We start from the raw sequence: 23,584 nt of genomic DNA, 5'->3' as shown, positions 1-23,584 counted from the left end.
AATTTGTAAAGTAAAGTGAGAAGAACAAACATGCCACAACTTTCTTGGAACTGAGGTTGTAAGATTATTTGTGATATGGATGAATCTCAAAATTGAGTGGAGCCTCAGTAGCATTTTTAAAGCCGATATAACTCAGCAAAGCAATGGTATGATATAATAAATGAGCATCATAAAGTGCTTTACCAGAGAGAGATGTGTTTGTATGATGATGAAACATACCATTCGTGTTCAGTTCCTTCAAGTGCCTTAAATCTCATCAATCAAATAGATAAAATGTCAGCGATATAGAGGCGAGAACACAACAGAGACGCATCATCACACAATATGGATACATCTTTGTATTGTGTTACTGGCTTATACTTTAAACTGGTTTGTCAGTGTGAGGGGACATGTCAATGAGCTGCAAATGATTAATCAATTTGTCAACTATTAAATTAATCAACAACTATCTGCATGATCAAATTTTTAGGGATGCACAAAATGGACTTTTTAAACTGATACCGATAACCTATAATTACCTGCTTCTCACAGCTGATACCCATAACAATTTCACATCGTTGTATTTTAAAAATAAGGTCATAACCTGTAGTTTATGCACCACTGAGGGTAAAAAGGCTAAGATGTAGCGGGCAAATATGGATGATTCATTATTCATAGCTCTGATAAGGTTTATTGTGTTAAACTCAGACTTTTTCCCATCCTCTTAAAACACTTGCAGAACACATATTGCAAGTTTCAATTGTGTTGTCTTCTTCTGAACTTGAAAAACAATGCCCACTCCAGCGACGACATGTGTGGCTCGTGTCCACATATCGTGCATCCCTACAAATTTTTCAAAAAAAAAACCCAGGTCAAAATTCTTTGATTCCAGCATCTTAAATGTAAATATGTTCTGGTTTCTTTACTCTTCTATGAATGTAAACTGAATTTATTTGGGTTGTGGACAAAACAAGACATTTAGGGACATCATCTTTGGGAAAACCTGATAAACATTTTTCACCACTTTCTGACATTTAATAGACCAAACAACTGATCCGATTAATCAAGAAAATCCCCGACAGAATAATCGACAATGAAAATAATCATTAGTTGCAGCCCTAATAAACAGGAGATCATGTTAAACTGAAATCAGAAAAATGGTCATGTGGTCAAAGTCAGTAGATTCCAACATGTTTTTAAAATAAAATGAGGATGTAATAGGTATTCAGATATGCTCTAATACTGAATGACTCCAACAATCGCACACTGAGGGACAATTTAGATGTCCAACTCTTCATCCCTCATAATAAAAGAATATCTAGTAAAGAAAATACAGGCCTGGAGCAGGACCATTTTTATCCCAAATATCAGCATTAAATCTAACACTTATCAAGATGTTCTACACATAAAAGTGTCCAGAATCAAATTCATTGAGGTAAACACACAATTACTAAACAAATAAGCCCAGATACCAAAATAAGAAATCATAACAACATCAACTAAAATTGAAATACGGCACATTATATGTACAACATCAAGAGGACAGACGAACCCACTAGGGGGCCTTAAAGCTGCACTACTTTGCATTTATTGAATGTAAAGTTATTGTCAACTTTATCGTAGAGTATGTGAATTTTTCTGATATCTGAATGTGATGAAGGGGATAAATTGAGAATGTGAATAAACTATATTCTGCCTCAGAAAGCATAAAAACAATCGTTCACAGAAAGCTGAAAAATTCCTGGGAAATCTGTGCAGTAGTTTGTTTGGACTCAAAATAGTTTATGCACCAAGTAAATGCCCACACACTAATTTAGACAAAAATTACCTTGGGCTTTTGAGGCTGGAGTCCTCGGCCTTTAATCCAGCCTTGCTCATAATACCATTTATTTCTAGTAAGCATCCTCTGTGTATTTTAATCTATCTGAAAGCAATGCAGGCCTTCAGGTGGATCAAGAGTTGGCTCACATAAACACTGAATATGCCAGCTCAAAAGTCTTTTTCTATGAATATTATGGTATCTAAATACACCTCTAGGTCTAAAATAGTTTATAAGCTTCAAGCTACATGGAAGATTACAAAGGATTACAGTGGGATCTACAGCAGGTATACATCTCCCATAATAGGATTTCATGCAGCCTAATAACTGGTGCAAGAGTGCCACCCAGTGGACACAATTATTAAATGCAAAGGTGTAGACTCTAGTATAACTCAGCCTCTGTTTATCACATTAGTGCCTTACACAGTGTTGTAAAAAGTACCCAAAATAATACTTGAGTAAAAGTATAGATATCAGGTCTTCATTATTACTTAATCCTATTGTGGCTATTTAGACAGATATTGCAATTGTGATATGATTTACAATTAGTGGGAATGATAATTTTGCATCAAAATGTTCATTATCACTGAAAAAAAAAACCCTATTAAAATAATTGTTATGCTTTTGTTTAATAATTGTTATGTTATGACCAGGGTATCCCTGCAGCACCACAGTACTATATTGTAATGCACACATATTTTACCACATTTTATCTTAAGTTTTACACTTGGCCATATTGTGATTTCAATAACATTTCAATGAATTGTGCAGCCCTAATATTAATATAAGTGACTAAAAGTCTTATAAAGCATCTGGTATTAAATGTATGAAAGCATAAAAAGTAATTTTCTGACATCAAGGATACTTAATTATCAAAAGTAGCAGTAAAAGTAAATCATACTTACATGTATGGAAATACTGTATTGTATGGGTCAACCAATTATCAGCCTGGCTGATTATCGGATCGAATATTGAGCATTATTCTGAACTCCGCAAAGTAACTAGTATGGTTAGCAAATATCAAGTGGTGTAAAAAGTACAGAATTTGCCTCCAAAATGTAATCAAGTTGAAATATATAGTAGTTGAAAATGAAAACACTCAAGGAAAGTGCAAGTACTTCAAAATTGTACTTCAGTTCAGTGCTTGAGTGAAAATATTTAGTTACAATCCATCCCTGGCTGCAAGACTGCAATACAAAAATAACATTACAGTGTTGTTTAAAGTACCCAAAGGTCATAACTAAGTGAAAATAAACAATATCATGTTAAAATATTATTTTGTAAAAGTGAAAGTCATCTATATGAATAGTCCTTGAGTAAAAGTCTTATAAAGTCTCGGATACTAAATTAAGTTTTTAAAGGAATTTTATGTCAATAATTGCAGACCTTCTTAAAAGTTATACATATATTTACATACTGCATATTATGGGTCGCCTGGTCGATTATCATATTCAATATTCAGCATTTTTCTGATAATCGTAATCAGTGTTGTGTTTTGCTTTTATGTGACTGACGATGAAATAATTCAATTAAAAAATGCACAACTCTGGCTTGGATGCAGCCTAAAATCTTCAGAGTAACTAATAACTTAAAGGTGCAGTATTAAGTTTTGGGGAAGAAATCGGAATCAATAAATAATGTTCTTCATTGACTGATTTTTTTTATGCCAAAACAAATTAAATAAACAAACTTTCTTTGTTTTCATGACTGAATAAACAAACTGACTTTAAAAGGACAACACAATTTCACTGTTTTACTTTAATATTTGGTGGATCCTGCCACCTTTCTAGCCTCAAACACTGATTTTTTAAATTTTTATTTTTGTATTTTACCGAAAAACAGCTTGTTTATTCAGTTATGGGAAAGATTAATATTTCTGACTTGTATTATGGCCCTTATTAAATATAAAATATAGAAATTCTGGTTTGAATTTCTTCTCCAAAACTACATAGCGCCCCTTCAGTAGAGTACTTGTGTAAATGTACTTAGCAACATTTGATCACTGGCCTTGCAATACTGCAATACACATTTCAACCAAGAACTACCTGCCTGAATAAACACTAAGACGTTTTACAGTTTTATCCCTCCTCATGGTGATTACTGATCGTCCGAAGTCAAAGCAGGTGATCTAAATCAGTCACTAATGAACGCGGGCTACATAAACAGCTGCAGGTGAGCCAGAAAACTGGGATAGTTATTCCTATACTTACACGATAAAGCATCTGACGAAAGCAACTTTGTCAAAGTTCACACATTTAACACAGTTGCAAAAATGACCAACGACATATCTAAAAAGAAAGGAAAGAGTTCGAGTGAGAAAAAGGCGAAAAGAAAGGCTAAAAGGAGAGAGACTTACGCGATGTACATCTATAAAGTTTTGAAACAGGTGGGTGACAACAAAAAAAGAAGAAGAGGCTTGAACTGCTTCGGTTTTCCTGTCTTACAATTAACCACCAGCCATTTCCCTCCTCCTCTTCCTTCACAAAGGTCCATCCGGACACGGGGATTTCAAGCAGAGCCATGAGCATCATGAACTCCTTCGTGAACGACCTGTTTGAGAGGATCGCCACGGAGGCGTCCCGGCTGGCTCAGTACAACAAGCGCTCCACCATCACCAGCAGAGAGGTGCAGACCGCGGTGAGGCTGCTGCTGCCCGGGGAGCTGGCCAAACACGCCGTGTCCGAGGGCACCAAGGCGGTCACAAAGTACACCAGCTCCAAATGAAGACTTCAACGCACTCCGGACTGTTAGGACAAATGTGCATGAGTAGCTTTGTAAGCTGGTTGATTTCTTGATTTCTTTAAGTGCATAAAGATTATGTTTTTTGGTTCCATGTTTTGATTCCCTTTTTTTTCTCAATTTAATGAGGGGGGGGAAGCTGTAACATGTCGTATTAACCACTAGATGGGGTAATTGCACAACTGTAATGCAGCCACATTGACTCAAAGCATTGTCTTTTTGATAAACAGACGTATAAACGAGATTATGACATGCATACAGGGGATCTGTCAGCTATGGTTAATGCAAGTTTTTTGTGCATTGCAGCTCTAAATTTGATCAAATCAACTGTACACTGTTATAATAAAGCACAGGCACGAGATCCGTATCATGCTGCATTTATCTTTAACACCCAATAGGGGTGCAAGATATAGAAAATCGGATTGTGATTATTTTGTAGTAATAGGACTAGTAGGAATGGTCATTTTTGCCTCACAATTTTCATTTTCACTGGAGAAAAAAAAATTTAATCATGATGTGACATTTGTTGGGGTCAGTACCAAACAGACATGTTTTCCCACATCTTCCCGTCACCTGTTTTTGCTGCTTCTTGTGATCGGGATATTGCATTGGCCACGTTGCAATATTCATATTTTGGTTTTGTTCAGCCCTTCTTATTTATTTGCACAGCACTATTATTAGATAATAATTAGCTCTCAGATTATGCTTGACAGTCTGAACACTTGCACAGGGGTTTTTGAAAGATACATAAAAGGAAATTAAATTGTGTCTCTAATCAGGGATGTCAGTTATGTCCCTATCATGGTAATTATTTTAAGACAACAGCTAACCCCACATTGTCAGCATAACAGTGTGACAGCGGATAACAATGTGACTCTTTAGTCAGTGGCCTACATATTTTATCGCCTAATGGATACTGATCACAATAAACCAGATATTAAAATATTAAATATTATTTCTGATTACAGAAAACACAGTGATCACACACTTTGTTTTGAATCCACATCTGCGCTTCATCACCATACCCTCCTACCAATCCAAAGGCACCTGTGTCTCCTGACTTAACAGAAATAGACAGGGATGCACTCAGTGCAGCAGCCATGACAGATGTGGTATTAGTCAGGTTACTGCGACCTGAAAGATTGATAACAAACCTAAGCTAACATAGAAACTAACAAAGCTATAACTAACAGCAAGTCACATAATCTCTACTTGGTTTTAGCATTTTCTCTCCTTAATTCAATATTTCCCCTAATCAGAGACCTCTTAAACCTGATGAGGAAGCTTTGAGAGTCCACTGATACGACCACTACTTGTACAAGCCTCTTGTGTCATGGCAAATCAGTGGCTACAGCTAGCATGCTTACAGCTAGCCTTCTTGCTAGCAGGACATCGTCGTCCCACTTCAGTGATTATTACAGGTAAGGCTAACGCTAGCATTTGTGTTGACACGTCAAATTTTGGAACAAAAAAAAAAAAAAACATAGTTTGAGGACACTTACCTATGTTTTTGAAGACATCTCAAAATTCCTCAAAGTTTCCATCTGGCTGAGACAAAACAAATATCCCGCCTGCCGCAGCAACTTCACATTAAAAACAAAAGGACAACTTGATATTGACGTTTCAACGTTTGTTGAAACAAAGATGGCGACCGGAAGTAAGATTTCCTGGGAATTTCTTGCTAAATTGGAAAAACTGTATGATAGATTATATTTAATAAAATATGAACATAGATAAATACACTTGAAATATTATTATTATTTACGATAAATTATTGGTAATGTGTTTTACAACATGAGAAAGAATATTATCTGTGCTTTGCTCAACAAAACAGCCAAAACAACCATCAGAAATTAGTAAAAGAAATCACATAATCAAAGCTGTTGTTTACACTGGGGAAGTTAGGGACATAAGCATAATTAGTTAAAAATGTGCTTGCACAAAGAAATGTTAACTAACAAATGAGATTACATTCATTTTGATGTGCCATTAAGCATTTTTCCCCCACATTATTACATTGCCTAAAATCACATGTTGAAGACCACTTATTTTATTTATTTTTTCTATCTGAGGCCTTGTGTTCCTACATCTTTTCAGCACAGTAACGCCCTCGAAACTGGTATATGTGAATATCTTTGAATATAAATTATTGTCCCTTAATTTTGAAATAATTTGCTCCTGAAAAATCCTTGAACTGTATCATTTTAAAAATGTGCCAACCCAGCTTATATTTTAACATTACTTGTGACGTGTTTTCTGTTCCTACTGTCGGGTGTCAGTGATATTATCTCAGCCCTTACGTCCCCACCACTTTTCAACACAAATTGACGCCATTGCACAGATTTTCTTTGTGCAATGGGATCTAGAAACGTCTTAAAAACAGCAGTAAAATAGCTTTCAAAGTTTGTTTTTTATGTTTGTGAAAAACAGGTGACCTATAACCATCCTTCATCTCCCTTGTAAAGCGACAAATACATGAAAGGTCCAAACTGTTTTATTTTTATTTCAAAATATACTGACACAGTGTTCTTTTTTAAAAGTGATCTTTATCACCTCTGATGCATTCATCCAAACCCTGACAAGATCCATTATTCAGTTAGCTTTAAAAATGGACATATTTATAAACTGACAGAGGAGATAATGCAACATTGTATGCTTGTTATGTATTCTAATCAGGTTCTTAAAAGACGACACTGTCAACTGAATAGTACTTGATTACAGGATAATCACACTTGCGTTTGCACCAGTCCAATCTGCATAAAATGGAGGAACTGATAAAGGTCTCTCTAATTAGAATGGTGTTTACATCAGGCTTTACATACACCTATTAGGCGACCCTTGTCAACATCCTACTAAGCCGGGCTCACTTTAATAATGCACTTGGATGTGACTCCCACCACTGACTGTTATTGTTGAGATATCCATTTTAGATGTTTCCCAGCATTCTTGGTAATGATATGAAATCTACAGATGTTATTATGAGGGTGATACAGTCTCTGATGGCAGTGACTTTGTTCATGATTATCATAGCCATTTAGGTTTTGTATCTTGCACCCGTTCCCATATCCCCTCTCATGCCCATGCCAAGCGGTAGTCATCGCTGCCTCCTTTAGGCAGACTGCTATGAACACATTATGGATGGGTGCATTAGTGAGTGATGCAGAGCACGGGCTGGCTTGCCTTGTTTTCGTGTGAGAGTGCATCATTAGAAAATGTTCCACTTGGCAGGGAAGCGCGTATTAACTGCAACCGCAATGAAATGAGGTTGTGATAGATGGTTAAAGTTATACAGGACTATTAGGTTGAAATATGAACCTCTCAATTGTCATGATGAAACAGAGGGCTATTTGCGTGGTGATCAGTGCATTGAGAGACAATTGGAATCTGCAAAGACCCATACAATACATTATAGGTAGTGGGCTCAGAGTCGAAAGAGTACAGAAAAAGTAATCATGCTTCCACAGAATAGTTTGGAGCTACTGTTCAATTCAAGGCTCTATAAATTCATTTAGGTTCTCCACCAACATCTCGAGCATCGTGATGAAACCTGGGGGAGGTTTGCAAACGGGGCACCTTTTTCTTAGCCCTATTGTTGACTCCGATGAGCCATATATATGGACGTAAACTAGTGTTGATTGGCTATCAAAGGTCTTTTAATGGCATCAAAGACTAAGAGCAGAGTGTGTGCGTCTGCCTTAATGTGTTCGTATGGAGCGTCAGAGTCAATATGATATTTAGAAAATTACAATAACCCAAGATGTAAATCAGAATGAGACGACTCCATAAATGCAGCGACTAGCTTCCCTTTAGATAGTGTAGCTAGCCAATTAAGCAAACTCATTATCATGTTTCCATGGTGACCTCACAGTTATTCCGCCAAACTTCAGACCCTGTTTCTCTTTAACTCCCGACATGTGAACTGAAATATGTAAATTGCATATTAATTGCTCTACAGAATATACCAGACAGGATCTGACTTCCTCTGATAGGAATAACAATAAGTATCACATAAATCATTAAAATAAGAAACACCTGATGGATAATTGAGTGCTCTGATGTCGTGGTGAGGCACTCTCTAAACTTAGACTTTCTTTGGGTGCACTAGACTCCGTCTTAAACTAACAACAGATCCAATTGCAAACCCATTAGCATTTAATATTACTGTAATTACTGTGTACATTTCATTATGTTCTCAGTATATTAAATGACTGCTCAGTGTGGAGGGAGGGCTATAGTTTAATCTCTTTCTGTATTACTGTGTGCCACAGTACTCAAAACAGCATTAAGAGGCACATAATCAGAGGGAACTAATTGCCTATGATTGCATAAATGAAGTGCCTCACTCTCATCAGGGCTGTTGCTGATGTCCAGCCTCTCACCGCCTTGGGAGAGGAAGGCAGCTGACCACAATGCAGAAAACCTCAGAGAGACAGCTACTGGTGGGTAATGTGAGGAAACCAAAGATTTAATATGTCCACGGGGGGCTGTGAGGGCAGGGGGTGTTACTACTGCTGATGTTTTTTTGTTGCCATCAGAGTTGCCTCCGCTTCACAGAGAAAAAAAAGAAAAAGAAAAAAAAGAAACATGAATGCCCACCATTTGAGAAATGAATTTATCGAAGTCGCTGTCTTTTTCCCCATTAGTAAGTGTTTAGTTCAGCGTTTTAAATAATTGCGTTACCAGGAATGATATTTAAAATACATTTGGGAGTCAATGAGGCGGGAAAGTGCCTACATGTTTTGCTGATGACACCCGGGCCATTTGGAAGACATCAAAGTAGAGAGGAGGTAGCCCAGATGCATATTATAAACTCATTATGTATATCATTTAAAAGGATGTACTCCAGCCGCAAAAACAATATTCCTAGTCTCTCTCTGGTAATGTGTGTTTTCAAAGTTGAAACTCTTACTCGCCTTCAGTTTAATGTGGCATCTATTACCAAACTGTAACATAAAATAAATGACCTTGATTTCCATACCAGAACAGTCGTTAAGGTATAGATGAGATGCAGCGATGCTTCTGTTTTCAAATGGGAGAGAAGGTAAGACCTCCCCGCGTATATCATGTATTTCTTCACCTGTGGTGCACACCGTGTTTTCCACAGAGCTTACGTGCATCTTGATAGACTCCAACACAGACGTGGGTAAACATACATTAAAATATGTATAATACGGCAAATTTTGGCACGTGGTGATCTCAGAGCTTAAGTCAATCAGTATCAAAAGACTCATAGGTAATTCTGAGCCATCCTCGCTCACCATGAGAACCTGTTCTTAGTGTCTCGGGAGTTTGGAGATGGGATCAGTGAAATTTCCACTAGCTCTGGAAAATGGCGGTCCATCAGTCAAAAGAGATGTTTGTCAGAAGCTTAGCGAGTAGGCTTAGCAGGCTTAATTATGCGCCGTCCCCTCCGCCATCAGAACACTACACGTGGGGCAGAGTGACACAGCGGTTGCCAGTCATTCAGCCTAATGTTCTAATGGAGGGAGCCATGTGGATACATAAAATCCATTAAGGCTCTTGAATAAAAAAAAAAAATACTGAGCTGAAAAAGACATTTTGCAAACACACACTCACAGGGGCCTACAAATAGCGCATTCTTATTTGCTCTTCCTCTTAGGAAAAAGTCGAGACAAAATTTGACCTTAAAAGTTGTTGAAATGTTTAAAGGTCCAGCGTGTAGGATTTAGTGGGGTTTAGGAAGATCTATTGGCAGAAATAGAAGATATTTATAATTATGTTTCCAATAACTTATGGAGTTCACCATGTTGCACCACCACGTTTCTACAGTAGCCCAGAACAGACAAACCAAACACTGGCTCTAGAGATGTAAAAAAGTGCATAAAAATGGACAACGCTTGTCCTCTTCCTCCCACGACACAAAAATGAAGCCAAAATATCCCGGATACAAGTCACGATACATCTTGCGTTGGTGACATCGTTTGGAGCCAGAGCCTGCGCAGTAGTGATCAAGCCACGGTATCGAGTTCCAGCCGATACACTTGCCCGACTCAGCCACGAGCAGGGCTGTCAATTAGAGAAGATACATCAATCTGATAAGAACTACCAAAGATGACCAACAAATCCTCATACCTAACTAACTGAGTAGGTACACTGCCATTCACTCCTAAAAGAACACTGTTCCCAAAACAACGTACCATACCAGCGTCAGACATACCAGACCTTCGTTGTAAGCTCACTGTTTGGTTAGATTTAGACGTAAAGTTTCACATGTGACATGAACAACGTCCACCTTGGTGAAAGTCCTGTGCTGGTTTGGCTCATTGATCTGTCCCCAACCTCCTCCCTAAGTGGAGTAATCGCTCTTTACTTTCACCTGACTTCCTCCTTTGCTGCTGTATGAAAATTACAGAAATCATATTTGGGAATATTTGTTTGGTGTGCACTACGAGTTTTTAGTTTGGCCAACATGAAGGAGGATGTACTTATGACCTATACTGTAGCTAACCACCAGGGGGCGATCAGCATGTTTTGGCTTCTCTCTTGGGGAGCTGTCATCATTATTTACAGTCATGCTTTTTAGTGTAGGGTAGGGTGAGGTGAAGGGTATTTTGTTCTTTTCGATCTGCAACCTCACCACTAAATCCTTCACAATTGACCTTTAAGTCAGCTGTTGCTTTTTAACTTATTCTTGAGTTTTACAGTGAAATCCCTGCTGAGAATGTTAATGTTAAAGGTTTAAAATCCAATGACTTGACCCTTTACTTACACTAATCTTGCCCAACACTTTCTAGAGTAGAAGAGATGGAAACACAATATACTCTGGAATGAGTATTACTTGTATGTGCTGAACCTTAAAATTTGTAAATATAAAGCTACATATATTTTTTAAGGACATTTAGTCTAATAAGATACTGTGTATTTAAAAAAACAAACAAAAAACATGTTCCATCAGCCCAATAACAACATGTATTGTTGCTACATGAGTTTATTCAACTCATTTGATTCGTGCAGCCTGACAGAGACACTTCACGACTGTGACTTTGCTAAAGGCAAACAGGGGAGGCTCGAGTGGCTGCATGTGAGACATAAAAATAGCATTACTTGTCACACTGCAGGGAGGGTCTCATACCGAATATCAAAACAACTCTGTGAACCAACCCTGTGAACAGCCGGCAGGCACATAGTGGACATTAGCCAGAGAGAGGCAAACAAAAACAGAAACAGAGAGACAGGCCCTCTTAGACATCTCCCTCGCTTAATCATACACATCTCACGCAACCACTTTTCTCCTCGAGAGGCAAGCCATTCAGCATGTCACGAGGCAGCTTTGTCTTCACATCCACGGCCTTACGCTCTCTTGAGCGTGATGAGGACATGCTGGAGAGATACAAGTACAAGAGGCTGTTGGCCTCCCAACACCTCAATAGCTATATGCTGAAGAAGGAGGCCAGGGACAGGGCACCATTGAGGTCCAGCACTGCCCTGCCAGCAGCTGTCTGCCATGATCTGGTCGTCCACAACGCCCTGTATACAGGAGACCTGGAGGCCCTGCAGCGCCTCTTTCCCAAAGGGTCCATTGCAAGCTTCATCATTGAGCCACAAGGAGGGGACATGCGCTGGGTCGCCACAGGGGACGGTAGGAGAGCTGTCTTCATTAGGAATTAATTCAGGAATTCATATCATTTTACACAGCTATGTAGCTTTATTTAATTTCCTGGTGATTAGCATAAAAAATTAAGGCCTTTAAAAGTACCTTTTATTTAACAGAAGAGGCAAAAATTACCTGTGTGTCTGTAAAAGAGAAAGTAAATCACTGTTTTAAATTTATGTTAATTTATGAGGAGTATGTAACTGGTACATGTGTTTAAAGACACAGTGACTCAGTATTTATAGAAACAGAGCACGTGGCAGTATTTATAGAGGCCATCATATGTCCTCCACATACTCTGGATTCAATGTGGCCTCTCACTGAAGACAAAATAAGCACTTTGCATTTTTATTTAGTAGAAGACTAACATTTTGAGTCAGTTTTGGCTTGTTGATGACCTGGAAAATCATTCTGTTATTCTTTCTCTAAGTTTACTGAATGCAACAAAGCACTGTCCATTGACTTAGTGGATTTGCTGAATCAGTGGGCAGGTGACATGTCACACAGTCATTGGCTCCCGACACTGCGCTGGCGAAGTTCCCCAGGTCACCCAAAATATCACATCACACCGCCCTGAAATAGAACTGTCTACACAAACAACCTACATAAGTGCTTATTTCCTTCAGGAGAAACCACCCTTTCATAAAACTTTAAAACAAAAAATCTAGTTAGCTCCAGTATGGCTTATGTAGCACCTAAGATTAAATGGCGCAAACCAAAGACGTACCGCCAGGACGTGATCGCCACAGCCAAAGCCACAGGTTGTGTCCTGCAGTTTTGGAACGCTCTACTTGTTGGTGATGAGCTAACGATTCTCAGCATCGTGGTGGACGACGAGTACGACTACCTTATTGATGCCATTTATGACACCAGCAACGTAGAGGAATGGAAGAACTTCAGATTTAACTACAGATGCCTGCGTAGGTTTATCAGAACTTTGATTCTTTTCTAAAAGTTATGGTCTTACTTTTCATCGGGGTATCAGGGTGTTTTAACGAGTGTTATTGAGTATTAGGAAGAGTCATGCAACCACTTGTGCTTTGAAAAGTGTTTTTTTATGATCCTAAGGGTCGAGCTCAAAGTTGACATTCTGCCAAATGTGCTCCCCTGCTGGCAGGACTGTGGTCACTGAGTTATGAGCAGGAGCTGACCACACCGCTTCACATCACAGCCGGCCGAGGCTTCACGGACTGCCTGAGGCTCCTGCTGCAGCGTGGGGCCAATGTAGACCTGGCACCTGGAGGCAACACCGCCCTGCACGAGTCCTGTGAAAACTGCCAGCCAGAGTGTACCAAGCTGCTGCTCATGCACGGCGCTGATGCCAACGCTGTCTCCGAAGAGGGCCTTATGCCTTTGCACATTTGCACAAGCCCTGAATCCCTAGAGTGAGTAGATCAGAAGTGCATGAAGTGCTTCATGTAACGCAGGAGTTTCCAAAGGGTATTTAGAGAGATTGTAGAATAGCTCAGCTAATTTGAAAAATGGCTCATGACTTGATATTTAGCAGCCACTGTGGGTAAATGCTAAAACATTTTGCTTGTGTAAAAGTAGCACAAGAGCACAATCGACAAGTCAAGTGAATTCAATCAGTTATGCCAGTTATACCATAATTTTACTCTTACTTTACTCTAAACTTTTTCTAAATGTTCTAACCTTAGCCGTCCTTGACTTGAATTGAAAAGAGCAAGGGTGTATTTATTGCTAATGAACTGAACTTTTGTAAGAGAAGGATTGTGTACACCAGCACCTCCTGTTGAGAGTGCTTTGAAACTAGCGAGCAGCCAGAGAAGGTAATGGACAGCTAAAAGCGCTGCTTATAATACAGCGGTCAGAATAGAAATTGATTAAACCCACTTGAAAAACTAAGTACCCACCCTAAACTTTCACAAATTCACGATCTTGTAAGAAAATTAGTATTATAATATCCCCTTTTATGAAAGTAAGGGTGTCAAACTATTTTTTAACTTTACGTCTCTTAGCGTTTCCCTGCGGTATTACTGTTGGCGCAAACGCAGCGTTAGCAGCCTGGCTACCATCCAAAGAAAAAAACAACTGTAAGAATCTAAATTTGACCAAGAAGCGCTGATCTGATCATATAGCTACTTTGTAATTTCAGAAATAATTGGGAAAACAAGGTTTATAGGGAACAAATCTATACAGGGATGGTGTAATTTTTCTACAGCCATTACAGTGTGCAGTCAGTAATTACATCATGTTGATATGTTAAAGCAAAAAAGTTTTAAATGACAAATACATAACAACTTCAGTACAAATTAAGCTTCTTTAATTCTGCAGATGTGCCAAGTGTCTCCTTCAGTACGGTGCAGCAATCAACGGTCGCTCTACCGATGAAGATGACACTCCCTTACATGTGGCGGCCAGGAACGGCCTCCCCGACCACGCTGAGCTCTATCTGCGCTACGGAGCTGCTGTGGACAGACAGAACAATGAGGGTCTCACACCCCTGAACGCTGCTTGTTCCCAACGCCAGGAGCTGCAGGAGCTTCAGCGTTACTTCAAGACGTGCCAGATCCTCCTGGGGGCGGGGGCCGACGTCCACACAACGGACCAGGACAGAAACAGTCCTCTGCACATGGCCTGTAAGAATGCAAATTCAGACATAGTGGATCTGCTGCTGGCTAACGGTGCCCCCGTTAACGACATGGACTACGGCGGTGAAGCTCCCATGCACAACATCCTGAAGGTGGTGTGCTACAAGATTTCCCATCAGCCCGAGAGGATTGTCCGCGCTCTGCTCAACCATGGTTCTATCCGGGTGTGGCCTGGAGCTCTGCCCATGGTAGGAAATCAAATGCATTTCAGACTGGATAAAGCATTGCAGATTGGTTTCTAGTATATTGTATTTGCAGTATGAACCAATTATTCATCAAGGTGGCTCATTCTGGGTAATTAGCAAGTGCTGCACATGTAACACCTTTAAAAGAGTCTTGAAACACTAAACTGTTCCTTCCAGACTTCACAACTTCACATTCACATCATTCCCATTTCATGACACAACATGAAGTGTTGCACTCTCTGCGGGAAACAGACTACAACTATCAGTGAACCCACGTGCACTAGACAAAATGCCTGGTTCCTAATTAGGCAAGTGTTAATAGGAGATTAATTAGCACTAATTGCATAATTTCCAGTTAAACCCCTGGAGGGAAGACCAATCTGTTCATTTCACAAGTGTTTAATTACTTTATTTCTTCAGTTCTATGCAGTCACAAGCTCGCTCACGAACTTAGATGATGATTATATGGATGCTGTCTCTTTGCTCGGTGTTGTGGCGTTTCTTTTAGGTTATGAAGCACTGCTCTGCGTCTCCACGCACCATCGAGGTTCTTCTGAACGCCTACAGTCACCTCAAAGTCACAGACACCTGGGTGGAATCTGTGTCACCGGAGGTGTTCAAGGCAAGCTCATTAAATAATGGAATTATGATTATGGTTCAACCACTGTGGGTGTTTTATGATAAATGATTTTTTTTATTGTGCCAAATATTTTATTTCTTCATCTTCTCTCTCTTCTTTAATTTCTATAGGGTGTTTTCATGGCCAGATCTACAGTAGCATGTTTAGGGCACATTGTCTGGACATCAGCAAGAACATAGAACAGGGATGATTGATATTTCTTCCCTTGGAGGGCCAAAAATGGCAAACACCTATTGTACTGTATTGTGTGTTAAGCTAAAAAAATGGCATTAGGATCCCAAGTTCCTTTGAATTCTTGCACACAGAGTCACTCTGCCCTCTGATTATAAAAAATAATCATTAACTACAAATTTAAAGAGCATTTTTACCTCCAAAAAAAAAAAGGAATTTTTTTTTTTTTTCCGTTATGGTACCACATGCCCCACTTTGAACAGCCCTGTCATAAAAACTCCACTAAAATCAATGCTGATTGATTTAATTTTGATAGTTTAACAGCTCTTAAACTTGTGGTGACCCACCACATGTATTGAGTAGTAGAAGAAACTCTGAGATGTGGCCTTTAAAAACAGAATCAATTTACAAAAACACTATGATGATTATATGAATAAATTAAAATGTACAAAAAGATGTAATGTCTTTTGCATATTGTGCAGGATGTTTAAAGCTGTCCTGGGCAATATTCAGTATTTGTAAGTGGATAATATCTACAGCAGGCCATAGCTAATAGTATATTTAATTACTTACATGATGTTTATTTAATTATTACTGCTTATTGATGTCAGAACACCACTATGATTGGCTGTGAAGTGAGACAAATCTCTGATCTCATGTTTATCTGTGCTTTTATCCACCCAGGAGCACAAACAGTTCTACGAGTCGATCTTCTCTCTGGCGATGACTCCTCGCTCCCTGCAGCACTTGGCACGCTGCAAGCTCAGGACCTTCCTGGAGGGCCGCGTACACAAGGTGGTCCCTCAACTGGGTCTGCCCACCTTCATCAAGAACTACCTGCTGCTGGAGTACAGAGGTTACATCCACTGAGATGGATGTTTGTGTGGAGATTGAATGCTGCTAACTGTGTGAGAAAGGAGCGGCTGTTCATAATATAATAACAGCTCAGATCATGATTAAAATAGTGAAATCAACTGTAGCACATAGCTCTCTTCATATTTTTAAATAAGCTTCTGATGAGGAAGAATCAGCTGCTTGTTCTCTGACACTTTGATTCCGGATCAATCTTTTCAGCACATGTTTGACGTTTCACCACAAGAGGGAGCTATAGACTAGAGTTGATAAAGAATAATAACAGGTATTTTATTGTGTGTTTTATATACTATTTGTTGTATATTCACGTTATTATTATTATTTTTTTTACTTCTGCACTTGATAGTAAAGATGCTCAGATGCTCGTATTTTTATACATGATGATTTTCATTGTAGTTTGATGTTAATGCTCAGGGTGAGGATGTGTTGCACACTGAGGACTGACATAAAATATTTGCATAAATAAGTATTCCCAGCGATGTGATTGTAATTAGGCGTTTTGTATCAGAAAATATGCTTGATATAAAATAAAACAACCCACCATGGCTATGAAATCTAGACTTTCTTTTGAGTTATTTCCTGTTTTCTTGCATCTTCTCTTTTTATTTCTCTCTCTGATGTTTTTGCTTGTAGTCTGATAGAATAAGAAAAATAATGGCAACATATTTTTTTTAAAAAAGAAAGCATAAAATAAACTATATAAAAAAGAAACAACATTTCAGAAATCTGATTTTTTTAATTATTATTATTTACAAAGATAAGCAGAAAAATCAAATGGCAACTACATTAAATCACGTTGAACACATTGGTATTTGTGCTTTAATCAAAAACATTCCGATGACATTATTCACCTTTAACTCGGTCATCTGATTCAGAATGAACGACAAGCTTTGACACAACGAGCCAAAGGAGCTCAGTCATTTCTGGAAAAAAAAGTTATATAAGTTAAAATGATCTGCAGACGTATTTATTCATTTCACATTGTATTGAAAAAAAGAAAGACAGCAGTGACATTTTTTTAATCACCTCTTGTGACAATTAAAACATGCACTGTGTTGCTAGACATTTTTTATGAGGCCTGCATTTAGACTTTTATATAAAACAAAGCCATAAAATAAAATAGATCCATGCTGTGAGAATGTAAACTCCCAAGATTCGTTGATTTTTCAAACAGAGAGTGTATGAAGGAGCTGTGTAACATGAGCAGAGACAGAGAGGAGAGGACAAATGGTTTCAATAGATCAAAGAGAGGTGCTGCTGAAGTCACATGCAATTATAAGAATTAGCCTGGCCTGGCCCTCCACTGCTAATCAGAGTCGGTGGTGATATGTTTATGTCCTCTTGCAATCAGACGACCAGTTGGAGAGCCCGGGCACCCAGGACTCAATAGGGCTAATCATCATCAGTTCCCATTGCCATTTAAAAGGTGAAATGATCTGCGATTAAACCAGTGCTTAAAGAAAGAGAACAGTGATTTTTTTTTTTTTTTTCATCTTCTCATGCATTTTTGATCAGGGATGAATTACAGCTCCAAAAGCGCAGAGCAAAAGAAAAAAAAAAAGTGTGCGTCATTTAATTTATATATTTAAAAAAAACCTTTCAGGCATTGACGTTAAAGTTTATTATTCAGATCTTTTTAAATCAATTCCCTCGAGTTCAAACATATTTGACTTTGGCCACTATGTGTCTGCTGTTGACCTCGGAGCAAACGTCTTTTATCTGACTCCAATTTCGCGCAGAGGATCTCTCTCCGGGGAACAATTGTTGCGGCACTTCTTTCCCCGCTTTGTTTTTGGCCGCGCTGAATGGGACGGAGAGCGCAGAAACATCTGCCTCTCCTCCTCCCTCCTGACTCTGATGCCCATCGGCCCCAATATTCCAACAAAAGCCACCGTTGTTTTACGCTGTCCCTTGCATCCAGAGTAATTACTTATCATCAATCAAAATTAATAATAGCTGATTGGGTTGGTGTGGTCAACGATTATAGAAGGGGAAGGACTGGAGCAGTCTCTCACACCGTTTTGCAGTCAATGGTGAACCTGGCAAAAGGGGAGGAGGGCTTGGAGAGGGGGGGGGAGGCGGGGGTGCGACCCGTCTATTTGGTCTCCACTGGGAAACTACCGCCTCTCAAGACGGCCAAAAAGTCAGAGGCTGAATAAGGAAATGAAGCGTAATTTGAGGAAGATGGATGAGCCCCCAGGGAAACACCCCCTTTTCATTCCTCTTGTATTGCAGATGATAACCAATGCGCTCTCGCCCTCTCCCTCTCCCTCTCTCTCTCTGCGCGCACACACACACGGCGCACGGAGGGAGGAGTTGCAGAGGAGGGGAGAGGTAGATAGATAGAGAGAGCGTGTGTTTATGTCTCAGTGTGTGACAAATAAGAGGGAAAAGGTAGCGGCGGGGCACACAACAAAGCGACCCGGCTGACTGACGCTTATAGAGGGGAAGAGATCCGGAGAAACGTCCACTCCAGCGCGGGATGACAACGCAGAGGCAGAGGATCTACTTTCAATTCGCCAAGTCGCCTTTGCACTGAAAGTTTTTTGCGCGTCGCTCGAAAGGAGGAGAGGAGAGGAGAGGAGAGAGGACACCTGCTTTCCAAGTTTCCACCAAAATAAAAGTGTTTGCCTGCGAAGATGCAGCGACCAGGCGGCCAGGGGACGGCGTTCTCAATCGATTCCCTCATAGGGACCCCTCAGCCCAGACCGGGACACCTGCTCTACACGGGCTACCCCATGTTCATGCCGTACAGACCTTTGGTTATCCCACAAGCTTTATCCCACTCGCCTTTATCGTCTGGTATACCTCCACTCGCACCTTTGGCTTCTTTTGCGGGACGCCTCACGAACACGTTCTGTGCCAGTTTGGGACAGGGGGTGCCGTCCATGGTGGCGCTCACCACGACGATGCCGAGTTTCTCCGACCCACCGGACAGTTTCTACCCGCCACAAGAGCTCCCGGGTCCCCGTCTGAGCGCCGCCGATCCCGGAGCGAGGAGGCAGGAGAGTCCGCACTCCGAGGAGCTGCACAGCCGGGACAAGGGCTCCGAGCTGCTCAACTTCTCGGAAACTTTTCAGACAATATCAGGTGAGCTGGGCCTCGTTACTTTTTCCATGATATTTTATCAAATCCACAACTCAAGGCTGCTGCGTAAAAAGTGGCCACCGTGCGTAAAACGCGTTAAAATAGAGATCGGTTGTGTTTGGTGTCAGAAATGCTCTCAAATTGAAAGTAGAAGCCATCTTACATCAGCTTTGTCAACGAAATATTAATAATGCAACATTTATTATAGTCAAAATTCTTGGGGATGCAACCTGATTATATTTGAGCTAAACATTTCAAAGAACAGTCATAGAAATTATTCCTGAATTGTTCTTCACTGATAAATGCTGAGCCACATTTTTAATGAAACTTAAGTAGAAGTATTTTGTAGGCAGACCTGAATTAAGTTGCCAAAAACGCAGCAAGACGCGTAAAAACTTAGAGAACAACTCAATGTTCACAGCTGTAAGGCCCAACGTGAGGTCAGTTAATGTTTCCACTCGTGCGAAACATTTCCAGCACTTATTTCTTGGCTATTAACTTCATCAGCCTCCTTAAAAAAAAGACAATGACTGATGTGTAGTGTCGTGAGACATTGCGTAATGGTCCCTTTATGGCAACACAGACTCGTGAAGTGACTCAACGTGTGTTTGTTCTTTCTTCGCATTTCCAGGTGAGACCAAACTGTACAGCTCAGACGACGAGAAGCTGGACCTAAAATCGGCAGACACGGTGTGCAGCGACCGGGAGGACAGCTCCGCGGACAGCGAGAACGAAAGTTTCTCGGACGGGAACAACTGTGGCTCCCTGTCCCAGAAGAGCAAACTAAAAACCGGCTCGCAGGAGGCGCTACCGACCGGCAGCTCGGCGGGGAAGAGCCGGAGGAGACGAACAGCTTTTACCAGCGAGCAGCTGCTCGAACTTGAAAAGGAGTTTCACTGTAAAAAGTACCTTTCTCTGACTGAACGCTCCCAGATCGCGCACGCACTCAAACTGAGCGAGGTGCAGGTGAAGATCTGGTTTCAGAACCGCAGGGCCAAATGGAAACGGATCAAAGCCGGCAACGTTAACAACCGGTCAGGAGAACCGGTGAGAAATCCCAAAATTGTGGTCCCCATCCCGGTGCACGTCAACAGGTTTGCTGTGAGGAGTCAGCACCAACAAATAGAACAAGGGACCAGGCCATGAAAAAAAGCCCACAAATACTAATGATGAAAGAAACACTTACATTGACTCTATGTTCCGCTGATTTGTTGAACGCATGAAGCACAAAAAGGAGGATTCGATTATTTTGTCCGAGAGGTGAGACTGAGCAGAGAGGAAGATCAATTATTTGGCAACATTGCTGTCATTTTTATTTATTGTCCTGTGAATATGTAAATATAAATGGGTTAAAAAATGGTACAAATGGGCACTATGAGATGAGACTGTAAAGATTTTTTAAGTATTTATATGTAGGGCCAAACTGTTCTGTTGGTTATGTGCATGTCCTCATTTGGTGAATTTTTTCGTTTTTGTGTTTGGTACGATTTGTTGACCACATTTGCATGTAAAGAATTTTTACATTTTCTTTTCTTTTTTTGTTTGGCGGCTGTAGGATCCACCTTTGACAGCTATTTGTGCAAAAAAAAGAATAAAAAAGAAAAAAGATGTGAAGGAAATAATGACCAAACAAGGGACACCTGTAAAGTATATTGACCTAATAAATCGCTTTATACGAAAAGTTGGAATCCGCACTGAATCATTATTGTGCAGGGAGCAGTGTTCACATGGTGGCGAAAAACATCCAGGAGTTGTTTTTATTTCGCTAAAATGAGAAATGTGGCCTAAAGTGTTTAAATATGGCGATTAATCTCGAATAACACGCGTTCCCTCATAGCACAGAATGCAGTTAGGCGGCTGTTTTTATATTATTTAACACATTTAAAATAAAAATCATCACGTTTTTCTTTTTATCCTGAAGAAATCATTTTCGATTTCATGATAATATTTATACACAATTTCTGAATCCATGCAGGCTTTCACCTAAAAACTGTTGCAACCCGAAGCTTCATTCACACATTTGTGAATTTTAGTCACAAATTATTATTATTATTATTATTATTATTATTATTATTATTATCATCAAACATTAAATGTAAATGGTAGGTGATTGATTCCTCTTTAGGAAGTCACGTTGTCTCAAGTGGACTGATTGATCCTCATTAGACTGCAGACATTCAACACCCTGTAATGAACTTATCTATCAGTCACTGCAGAGAGGGAACCTAACAGAAGGCAGCCCCTCACTAACCTGACAGATGGACATTTTTTATTTCGGTAAAAACAATTAAAAACTGACTCTCATGTAAAAAAGAAATCCCAGCAAGAAGTCAAAAATTAATAAGAGGTTTAAAATCCAGCTAAAAAGAAAATGTTTCTGTGGCATAATCACACCATGAATACAAGGCTTTTCTTAATTAATGTCATTTTCTAGAGAGATTTGATGTTTACTCAAAAATATAGATACCTGTTGAGAATTCTTACAAAATAAAACTATTAAAATGAGGTTTGAATGAGCCAAAGGGAGAATATGTGGTGGGTTTTAACACGATTGTAAAAGAGACTTCCAAACAAGACGGCTTTGTGCAGGAATAAAAGCCTTTACCTGATAAATTAAATCATTTCCTATAGTTTTGTTTTTAGTGACATCAGCAATTTAAATGCAGCTGCCTGCTCACTCAGACTAAACATGGAAACTTACATGGCAATGTAAAAATTACAGAGCTGCACTCTTTAAATAATCTGCAACTAAAATAATGTCTGGCCACATCACTATCCAGTTACAGGAAAGAGGAAAACCAGGCTTGATGTTTTATGCAAACTTTCATATACATGGTTTCTCTGAAGTGTTTCCAGAAAAGGCTCATGTTGGAATAATTTCACTTCAGGAAAAAAAAACTGTTTCCAAAATAGACTCGAGCCTCGAGCCATGCTTAACCTGTTGAAGTGTGATGATAGGGCGAGATTCTTCACATATTTTAGTAGTGTTAATATTTCATAAAATTAGTCAGCCCCTTTCTTAATCAGTATTTCGCCCAAATATTGGACGAGGGTGTTTTTAACAAACCTTCTTCAATACAGCAGGAAACAGATTATTATCTCGCTCATGGACGCACACACTCCAACATCTCACTTTGACCTCAGAGCACAAATAGACATATCATGACCTGGGCAACCCATGAGTAGTAAAGTTTATTCCACTGTCCACCTCATACATCAAGACTGTGACACTTGGATGGGGATTCAAGGAGTGATGAGATCGTGTGAGAGGGAGCAGTGGAAGTTTTATTATGGTCCAAGAGCTGACTAATATAGGCGGTCAATTCCACGACGCCGTGCCAGAGTGCAACAGCTATTTCGGTGCCCATGAGCTGCACAGTGGAGAGGTGACGATGAGGAGCCATGACACAGCTCAGACACTAAGTTCATGGTGGTGGTTATTATCAGGATGCTGTGAGGAGAGTTTCTGTGCTGGTGTGTGCAGGAAAGAATAATCACCAGCGACATCTCGCAGGTTTTTTTTTTTATCCAAAACACTCAAAAATTAATAAATAGTGAATTTGTTATTCCTTTATGTACCTTATTCAATTAAAGCTACATCTGAAGACAGTATCTGTATCATTCTGCCATTCTGCTCCTTGAATCACAAATTGAAATATCAGAAGTTCTCTCCAGCAAAGACATTAAACCATTTCCACATTCCCCACCTGGAGAGAGAGAGAGAGAGAGAGAGAGAGAGGGAAGAGAGGGATATCATTACTTGCTGGTTGTGTGAGTGCAGGCTGCTCAACGCCGACTGGAGGCCTGACTTCATGGGAGGGTCCGGACGGTCGTGGCTACAGTGATGTATGGGCAGATGCATCAAAT

The 23,584-nt window shown here is 39.8% G+C and overlaps 3 protein-coding genes across 4 annotated transcripts; all 3 read left to right on the top strand.

Moving 5' to 3' along the window:
• The first annotated feature begins 3,972 nt into the window (after positions 1 to 3,972).
• Positions 3,973 to 4,631, top strand: h2bk1 (H2B.K variant histone 1). The gene is made up of 2 exons (XM_084369809.1): positions 3,973 to 4,184; positions 4,286 to 4,631. The coding sequence occupies exons 1-2, from the start codon at positions 4,071 to 4,073 to the stop codon at positions 4,520 to 4,522; spliced, it is 351 nt and encodes a 116-aa protein (XP_084225935.1). The 5' UTR covers positions 3,973 to 4,070; the 3' UTR covers positions 4,523 to 4,631.
• Positions 4,632 to 11,699: 7,068 nt separating this feature from the next.
• Positions 11,700 to 17,166, top strand: asb10 (ankyrin repeat and SOCS box containing 10). Of its 2 annotated transcripts, none has more exons than XM_084369305.1 (5): positions 11,700 to 12,137; positions 13,267 to 13,534; positions 14,445 to 14,949; positions 15,455 to 15,568; positions 16,442 to 17,166. In XM_084369305.1, the coding sequence occupies exons 1-5, from the start codon at positions 11,813 to 11,815 to the stop codon at positions 16,625 to 16,627; spliced, it is 1,398 nt and encodes a 465-aa protein (XP_084225431.1). In that variant the 5' UTR covers positions 11,700 to 11,812; the 3' UTR covers positions 16,628 to 17,166. The 2 variants fall into 2 exon arrangements, with proteins under 2 accessions (XP_084225431.1, XP_084225432.1); XM_084369306.1 differs by lacking the exon at positions 11,700 to 12,137 and adding an exon at positions 12,381 to 13,069.
• Positions 17,167 to 19,080: 1,914 nt separating this feature from the next.
• gbx1 (gastrulation brain homeobox 1) lies at positions 19,081 to 21,359 on the top strand. The gene is made up of 2 exons (XM_084368964.1): positions 19,081 to 19,720; positions 20,349 to 21,359. Exons 1-2 carry the CDS (start codon positions 19,270 to 19,272, stop codon positions 20,861 to 20,863), a joined length of 966 nt encoding a protein of 321 aa, XP_084225090.1. The 5' UTR covers positions 19,081 to 19,269; the 3' UTR covers positions 20,864 to 21,359.
• Positions 21,360 to 23,584: the final 2,225 nt, after the last annotated feature.

Source organism: Pagrus pagrus, assembly GCF_965226575.1.
Source record: "Pagrus pagrus genome assembly, chromosome: 12".
NCBI classification, from domain to species: Eukaryota; Metazoa; Chordata; class Actinopteri; order Spariformes; family Sparidae; genus Pagrus; species Pagrus pagrus.
The sequence above is the reverse complement of the archived record's forward strand: the minus strand, read 5'-3'. Positions and strand labels throughout refer to the sequence as shown.

What these genes read in the sequence shown, in the direction of transcription:
- h2bk1 (XM_084369809.1), top strand. Translation starts at nt 4,071, where the DNA reads ATGACCAACGACATATCTAAAAAGAAAGGAAAGAGTTCGAGTGAGAAA. An exon ending in TCTATAAAGTTTTGAAACAG is followed by an intron (nt 4,185 to 4,285) that starts GTGGGTGACAAC and finishes TCCTTCACAAAG; the next exon opens with GTCCATCCGGACACGGGGAT.
- asb10 (XM_084369305.1), top strand. Translation starts at nt 11,813, where the DNA reads ATGTCACGAGGCAGCTTTGTCTTCACATCCACGGCCTTACGCTCTCTT. An exon ending in ACAAGCCCTGAATCCCTAGA is followed by an intron (nt 13,535 to 14,444) that starts GTGAGTAGATCA and finishes TTAATTCTGCAG; the next exon opens with ATGTGCCAAGTGTCTCCTTC. An exon ending in TGTCACCGGAGGTGTTCAAG is followed by an intron (nt 15,569 to 16,441) that starts GCAAGCTCATTA and finishes TTATCCACCCAG; the next exon opens with GAGCACAAACAGTTCTACGA.
- gbx1 (XM_084368964.1), top strand. Translation starts at nt 19,270, where the DNA reads ATGCAGCGACCAGGCGGCCAGGGGACGGCGTTCTCAATCGATTCCCTC. An exon ending in AACTTTTCAGACAATATCAG is followed by an intron (nt 19,721 to 20,348) that starts GTGAGCTGGGCC and finishes TCGCATTTCCAG; the next exon opens with GTGAGACCAAACTGTACAGC.